At 36.9% G+C, this 9,107-nt stretch overlaps 1 protein-coding gene across 1 annotated transcript; it reads left to right on the forward strand.

Moving 5' to 3' along the window:
- Positions 1–2,939: 2,939 nt before the first annotated feature.
- Positions 2,940–4,011, forward strand: LOC112093356. Its single transcript, XM_024171579.1, has 2 exons — positions 2,940–3,150; positions 3,266–4,011. Exons 1-2 carry the CDS (start codon positions 2,940–2,942, stop codon positions 4,009–4,011), a joined length of 957 nt encoding a protein of 318 aa, XP_024027347.1.
- Positions 4,012–9,107: the final 5,096 nt, after the last annotated feature.

The following is a 9,107-nucleotide window of genomic DNA, read 5'->3' on the forward strand; positions in this document are numbered from 1 at the left end:
TTGCCTATGTATCCCATAGGGAATCAAGTCAATTGTAGTTCTTGAATTTGAATTTGAATTTTGAAAGATTCCCCGATATATGACCATAGGAGGAATTCAGGATCAAGTTTGATCTTGAAAGTACACCTAAATTTTTAAGTTGCCTACGTATCTCATAGGGAATTAAGTCAATCGTAGTTCTTGAATTTGAATTTAGATTTTGGAGAATTTCCCGATATATGACCATAGGAGGAATTCAAAGATATTTTAAAATTCGATTTGGAACTTTACTTTAGAATTTAGATTTAAAAATTATATTTGGATAATTCTTCGGTATATAACCTTATGGGGAATTAGAAGGATCATTTTTGAATTTGGTGTTGAGATTTTTTTAATTTAAATTTGGGATTATATTTAATCACTATATGATTTTATGAGACAATGAGCTCATCTTTTTGAGTTAAGAGACCATAAAAAAGCCCAATTTGTGCATTTCAAGTTTTTAGGTATTTAATATTCTGAATTTTTTGAAATTTATCCTCTATTTCTTATCCCTTTTTAATTTTGAATTTCATCATATCTAAATTGATTGATTCGATTAGATGATGTATATCTTTTTTTTTTTTTTTTGCTACTAATTTGATTTCAAAAAGAACTTAGATTTCCCTCATCCTCATCCTTTCTACACGTTTTCCTTCTTTTAATATATATATCTAACGTCAAGCGCCACAGCAAGCCACAGCAAGTCATTTTCGCTTTTTCCCTGCGTCACAGCAAGCCACAGCAAGCCATTTATATATATAAACCATTACACTGCAAAAGTCACGGCAACTGACCATCTCGGTTTAAATTTTTTAGATGAATTGATAAATTAATATAGTAAAAGAAAGAAAGGTTTTGAGTTTAAATTATTATAATTATATTTTTTATCTCTATTTAAAATTACCATCATGTGTTAAGTTTTTAATATATTTCGGATTTAAATATTCATTTATTGAGTTTTATAATTAATTTACTCACACGATTACTCATTATCCAACTCATACGTAAAGAGAAGTGTTAAAATATAAAACTATTGTCAATAAACTATCAAACTTTGCACGGCAACATATAAGTGATACATACATATATATATATATATATATAAATGGTATATATAAATGATATACATATATGTATATATTCTTTTCTTTGCAGACGTTTGTAGAAAACACGTGTCAGCGTCTTCTCAGTCTGCTCTTTCATATATACTTACGTGTATATATATATATGATGTATTCATATATGATTTTTTTTTTGCGTCAAATCATATTTCTTCTGACAAAACTTTAATTGCAGAGTCATTCTCTAATTCCAAGTAAAAAGAGAAAGAGATTGCCTTTCAGCCAAAAGAACAAAAGAGACGAAGAGACGTTGTTGAAGGTAAATTTTTTTATTTAGCCTTTCCGTTGTTTTTCTCGTTTTAGTTTTTGACTGATTTTTACTCCTCTTTTTCTTTTTGTTTTACAGGAAATGAAGAGACCTTACATAAGTGGCCATTAATTTTGTTTTGGGCTGCACTTTCTGTGAGTCAGACTCAAAATTATAGTAATATTTTGAATCGTACCATCAAAGTTAGATTTATCACATATATGTATATATACATGTGTATATTTTTAGGTTGCATCATAATGATCAAATTTTTTTTTCTAGAAGTTCTAAATTTTAGAACCCTATAATTTTGTAGAGTTTAAAAATTTACAATTCACTTTCTTTTTTTAGAGGTTTTAAATTTTACAATCTTATAATTTTGTAGAGTTTTAAAATTTATAACTCTATTTAATTTCTTAGAAATTTTAAATTTTACAACCTCATAATTTTATAGAGTTTTAAAATTTATAATTCTATTTTTTTTAAAAATTTTAAAACTTGCAACCTCACAATTTTAATTAGGTTTAAAAGTTTAGAATCTGTATGTCTTAGACATAAATCTGACTGACAATGACAAATGAACTTCTTATCTTGAAAAACGGGTAGACAAAATATAGATGAAGATAGATGAGTAAATGACAAATTTTCTACCTTTTTTTTTCGATAATTCTCTCTACACACGTTCACAGTTCACTTGCACAAAGTCCTTTTTTTATGCTACGTCCCCTCACCTGCATACACACACTTTTATTTTTTCTTTTTCGTTCCTTTCTCTCACTTCTCTTCTGCACACACGTTGCACCAAAAAATTTTTGTTTTTCGTTCCCTATATGCCTATATATAGGCATTTTTGAAGCAACCCACGTCTTTTTTTATTATTTAAATAAGATTAGTTACTTTTCTCTTTAAAAGATTATCTCCACGTTATTTTCATCAAACTCTCCACTAACACATTTTACTTATTCTTCACACACCCACTTCTTCCAGGAAGTTTTCTAACCTCCCACATGTAGGTTTTTTTTTTTTTTGCTTAACAGATGCCCCTTCGAGTATGTACGTGACATTTATGTGCGCGTGCCATACTCGAGGAAAGAAGAAGAAAATAATAATAATTTTATATTCATTTCTTCTCTTTTTTTTTTACACGCTTATTTATGGATGCTTTTGGCAAACTTCGTTCGGAACGGCCCCTGAGGAATCTGGCAAAGAATTTACTTCAGGGCCAAGTTACCAACGTTCGGTTGGTTTAGATGAAGTTCGAGCTTCGACAAGATTTAGCAGTCCCCTTTATTTGCTTAATTCTCAAGAAGTCCATTCTGGTTATTTAAGATATCTCTTCGATGGTGAAGAAAATGCCATCCAATTGAGTCAACAGAAAGGTGCCATTTTCAAAGCTGAAACCCTCAAGGAAGTTGACACTGGGCATGAAGGGGATCTCAGGAACACGGTTACTCCCGATTTTACCCTGGTTTGCATTGAATGCTATAAGAAAAAAAGAAACCTCCTTTGCAATTCAATTTTCGTGGTCGGGCTCACTTCCAACCTGTTTAATGGAGTGGACTGCAAAGATTATCAGTCGTAACCGCAACGTTTTGAAGAGAGCAGAGATTTATGATGCAGTAGCTGTTGCGCAATATCCTTTTTCTCATAACTGTAATGTTTGGCGAGCATTTGCTAAATTGTGGGGACCAACAAGCAATACTCTCCATCATATTGGTGGTGAAATGAGAATCTCATTGTATGATCTGAAAACCATCGGAGGTTTGCCTATCTTGCACTTCCTTATGTCATCCTTGCATTGTAGAACTTTTAAGGATCCATTCTCGTATATGCAATATTTTGAAAACTCAATTTGTATCTTGGGATTAATGGACAGAGTATTTTTATAGAGGAGAACAAATGTTTGTTGGTTTGAAAACTAAGCAGGCTCAAGATTCCCATTCTAAAGATTTCCAAAAGAAGCCTCAAAAAAGCCAATTAAGACAACTTCCTTTGCAGGTTTCAGAAGTTGGTATGCTCTTTGCATTCCTATCACTATGGTTAAGTCGTTTCGTCCTTCCTACCAAGGGTGGCAACATAAGGCCTGAAACTTTTTATATGGCCTCTCTGATGGCTCAAGGCACGAGAGTGTCACTCGCCCCCATAGTTTTGGGATACATTTATCGCACATTTAATGAGTACGTCGCAGGTACGAACGAATTTGGTGTTAGTCGGGTTTTTCTTCCAATGCACTATGTCATCGGATGGTTAGCTGAACACGTCCCTTATTTATATTTTGGTTGGGAAGACAACAATAACCTGCCTTTGTTGCGTAAATATGCTAGAATCGAGCTTGAGAAAAGAACTATGACTGGAAGTAGGCATATGATACGCGACGAACAGCATGTCCGTTACCGCCCATATTCATATCATGAAGAGAGAGATACAGATTACTTAGATGATGAAGACTTAGCCGACGAGAAATTTGAACTTTTATTGTCCATGCGTGCAGCTTTACTCCCTGTGAGGGTAGGTGGTGTTATATTTGTGGAACTGTACTATCCAAATAGATTCGCTCGCCAGTTTCGTTTTGACCAAGGCGTTCCTTCAGATAAGTTTCGTTTTACGGTTGATGCGAAATAGACTTGCGGGATAGATGGATTTGCCGATGCTTGGTATTTATTTTTAAAAAGACATACTGGGACTTATTTTCGTATACCAAGGGCCACCCGCATAGGGCAATGCACATGGTGGTATTGCCGTTGGTGGATGCGTAGCACTACTCCTTACTTGGGGCGCTTAGTGAAAAATCTCCATTCATTATTTGAGAAAAGGCCATACAAGGAAGAAGATGTATACGTGATAACTGACATCCGATGTCTTCATGCCAGTGTAGATGACATTTTCATTCGATCCCATTCTCTGGCAGATATTGTTAATACTCACGAAGCTTCTCAATCCAGTGATGGTGATGAGCGAGATACGAACCCTAAAAGAATGAGACGTACAGAGATACTGAGCTTGATTATGCAACTGCTGAAACTGTCTCTTTCCCAGTGAAGTCTTCAGAACCTGGACATATGGATGTAGGAACTGCTTCTTCTTCATTCCAAAATACTGGAACTAATGTTACTAGTTCTGATCATATGCAAGTTGCCACTAATATAATTACTTCATCTTTTGGGCCGAGAAATAAGTCAACAAGATTTGAAGATCTTCCAGAAATCATTGGGACCCTATCATCTCCTGATAAAACGCAATTAGGTCTCTTGACGACGAAGAGCCCGAAGATTTTGAAAGTTTCAGGGAGCAGGCTATTGTTGAAGATCAATGGACAGAGTATTTTTATAGAGGAGAACAAATGTTTGTTGGTTTGAAAACTAAGCAGGCTCAAGCTTCCCATTCTAAAGATTTCCAAAAGAAGCCTCAAAAAAGCCAATTAAGACAACTTCCTTTGCAGGTTTTAGAAGTTGGTATGCTCTTTGCATTCCTATCACTATGGTTAAGTCGTTTCGTCCTTCCTACCAAGGGTGGCAACATAAGGCCTGAAACTTTTTATATGGCCTCTCTGATGGCTCAAGGCACGAGAGTGTCACTCGCCCCCATAGTTTTGGGATACATTTATCGTACATTTAATGAGTACGTCGCAGGTACGAACGGATTTGGTGTTAGTCAGGTTTTTCTTCCAATGCACTATGTCATCAGATGGTTAGCTGAACACGTCCCTTATTTATATTTTGGTTGGGAAGACAACAATAACCTGCCTTTGTTGCGTAAATATGCTAGAATCGAGCTTGAGAAAAGAACTATGACTGGAAGTAGGCATATGATACGCGACGAACAGCATGTCCGTTACCGCCCATATTCATATCATGAAGAGAGAGATACAGATTACTTAGATGATGAAGACTTAGCCGACGAGAAATTTGAACTTTTATTATCCATGCGTGCAGCTTTACTCCCTGTGAGGGTAGGTGGTGTTATATTTGTGGAACTGTACTATCCAAATAGATTCGCTCGCTAGTTTCATTTTGACCAAGGCGTTCCTTCAGATAAGTTTCGTTTTACGGTTGATGCGAAATAGACTTGCGGGATAGATGGATTTGCCGATGCTTGGTATTTATTTTTAAAAAGACATACTGGGACTTATTTTCGTATACCAAGGGCCACCCGCATAGGGCAATGCACATGGTGGTATTGCCGTTGGTGGATGCGTAGCACTACTCCTTACTTGGGGCGCTTAGTGAAAAATCTCCATTCATTATTTGAGAAAAGGCCATACAAGGAAGAAGATGTATACGTGATAACTGACATCCGATGTCTTCATGCCAGTGTAGATGACATTTTCATTCGATCCCATTCTCTGGCAGATATTGTTAATACTCACGAAGCTTCTCAATCCAGTGATGGTGATGAGCGAGATACGAACCCTAAAAGAATGAGACGTACAGAGATACTGAGCTTGATTATGCAACTGCTGAAACTGTCTCTTTCCCAGTGAAGTCTTCAGAACCTGGACATATGGATGTAGGAACTGCTTCTTCTTCATTCCAAAATACTGGAACTAATGTTACTAGTTCTGATCATATGCAAGTTGACACTAATATAATTACTTCATCTTTTGGGCCGAGAAATAAGTCAACAAGATTTGAAGATCTTCCAGAAATCATTGGGACCCCATCATCTCCTGATAAAACGCAATTAGGTCTCTTGACGACGAAGAGCCCGAAGATTTTGAAAGTTTCAGGGAGCAGGCTATTGTTGAAGTCCCGTATGAACCTTCTCCATTAGCGGTTGTCGTGCCTCCATCAAAAGTCATTTATCGAATTTCTAGTATCACTAATCAAATTTCAGATAAACCTACTCGAGATTACTTGATTAGTATGTTGAAGTCAATCTCTGATTGGATTTTACTTTCAACATCGCCAGAAAGCACTCTAAATTATCGCTCTCAAGTTTCTGAGTATCTCAAAACAATAGATTTCCTCATTGATATGAAGGGGATATCTTGAGGTGAGTTCATATGGTTTACAGACACTGTAAATCGTTTGTTCGATTCAGAAAAGCATTTAGTCACTTTTTCTTCTTTTATTGAAGAGAAAGCTTCCATGAATGAAAGGTTAATTTTAGATTTGATTCATCACAAAAAGGAGCATCTTACTGCTATGTGTATTTTGTCTAGAGATCTTCCAAGTGCCCAATCGGCTATAGAGAATATTGAGGCTTCTGAGGTAGAAGTAAAAGACGCTGAGCAGAAGGCGCTGCAATTGCGACGTTCATATGATGATCGATTAAAATCTGCAAAAGATGCAGTTTCCCAGCTGAAGAATTCTTTAGATGAACAAATAAAGATCGGCGATGAGATCAAGCAACTGCAGGTTGAAGCTAAGGTTGCAAGGTTTATCGAAATTCAAGAAGCTACAGCTGAAGCCAGGTCTCAGGAGCAGGAATCTCAGAAGATACGTGACTCTTTGGCTGCATTCTTCAAGGAAGACTGATGATGATTTCACCCCTTCTTTTCTTCAGTTAGTTCATTGCTTTATTTATTTACTTCCGCTATTATCTTTCTTCTGCAGGTTATGCGTCAGGAGGCGTATCTCCCTATTTAGGCATAGAATTTCTTGATAAACTTTCCATTTACACAAGGATAAATGCAGTGACCCTTTGAATCAGAAAGTTCATATGCCCCTTTTGGAAAGACCTTAGTGATGACGTATGGTCCTTCCCATTTTGCTTCAAATTTACCTTGCATCCTTCTCGTGATAATGATTGGTCTTCTGATTGTAAGGACCAACTCTCCGATCGTGAATGATCTAAATTTGACCTTTTTGTTAAAGGCCACTACCACTTAGGCTTGGTAAATTTTGAGCTTTTGTTGTACTACGAGCCTTTTCTCATCTAATACTTCAAGCTCAGCTAGTCTCACTTGGACATTTTCATTTGGTGCCATCAATTGAGTAGCAATTCTGAGAGATGGTAATTGCATTTCCAATGGGAGTACGGCCTCAGAGCCAAAAACCAAACTGTATGGTGTGCAACCCGTTGCAGTTCACACTATGGTTCTATAAGCCCATAGGGCTTCCGGGAGGCGTTCATGCCAATCTCTCCTGTTCTTTGACACCATTTTCTTTAGGATTTTACAAAGCACTTTGTTGAAGGCTTCTGCTTGGCCATTTGAAGACGGATTATAACTTGCTAAGAATCCATGTTGGAATTTGTATTTTTCCATCAACTTCGTCATTGCTTTGCATCTAAAATAAAGAGCGTTGTCGGAGATGATCTTTGATGGCACTCCATAACGATAGATTATATGATTCTTTATGAAGTTTGTGACATCTTCTGGTTTTACTTCTTTTAAAGGTACTGCTTCAGCCCATTTTAAAAAATAATCCGTCCCAGCCAGAATATACTTATGACCCTTTGAAGATGCTAGTGTGAAAGGTCCAATTACATCTAAGCCATGAGTATCGAATGGCCACGACATGACTGATGGATGAATAGGCAATGGAGGTTGATGGATGAAATCTCCATGAAGCTAGCATAACTTGCAACGCTTAGCAAAATTAATTGAATCTTGCATCATGGTGGGCCAATAATAACCCAATCTTTTTATTTGTGTTGCAAGTTTAGGGCCGGATTGATGAGCTCCGCATGTTCCGGCATGTGTTTCTTGAAAAGCATGTGATGCCTCATCTTTTGATAAACACCTCAATAATATTCCATTAAAACATCGTCTGTACAAAGTGTCATTTATGAAGACAAATTGAAGAACCCTTCTTCATACTTCTATTTTTTTCTTTGGACTGTCCGGTAATGCCCCATGTTGGAAGTAATCGATCAATGGTTGACGCCAATCTGCCTCCTCTGTATTTTCACTAAAAGTAACTACATTTACTGTTTCCTCCTCTTGAGTTCTTTTGATTACTGGTGGTAGCAGACGTCGTTCGCCAACAGTTATCTGCATTCCCCTTTCATCTGGTAAAATCAAGGATACTGCGAGACTAGCTAAGGCGTCAACTTTGTCATTTTCTGATCATGGAATGTGACTTAGCATGATGTCTTGAAACTGGGACATTAAATGCTTTATTTTCTCATGATATGGGGTCAAGTTCTCATTTTTGACAATGTACTCCCCATTTAATTGTTTGACGATTAACTGAGAATCGCCAAACACCCTCAAATGGCTTATCTACATTTCGAGTGTTATTTCTAAACTAATAATCAGTGCTTCATATTCTACAACATTATTTGTGCAAGTTACGAGAATAGAGAGTGAGTATGGTATTAACCCCCCTGACGGTGTAATGAGTACAACGCCTGCCCCAGCACTATTTTTCCTTGCTGCTCCATCAAAGTAAAGCTGTCAGAAAGACATTTCAGTGGCAAATACTTCTTCATCTGGAAGGTCATCGGGCAGTTCCATGTTGTCAGGAATGGGGTGTGCTGCCAAGAAATCAGCAAGTGCTTGGCCTTTGACTGCTTTCTATGGAACAAACTTGATATCGAACTCTAACAAGATCATAGACCATTTAACGAGATGCCCTGAGAGTACCGGCTTTGAGAGTATGTACCTCAAGGGATCTGCCCTTGATATGAGAGTCACCGAGTGTGATAACAAATAATGTCATAACTTCGTGACAGCAAAAACTAGGGCCAAGTACATTTTTTCAATTGGGCGATAGTTATGTTCTGCCCCTACTAAAGTTCTACTTATATAGTACATGGCATGCTCTTTTCCA

Source organism: Morus notabilis, unplaced genomic scaffold (genome assembly GCF_000414095.1).
Source record: "Morus notabilis unplaced genomic scaffold, ASM41409v2 Scaffold662, whole genome shotgun sequence".
Classification (NCBI taxonomy): domain Eukaryota; kingdom Viridiplantae; phylum Streptophyta; class Magnoliopsida; order Rosales; family Moraceae; genus Morus; species Morus notabilis.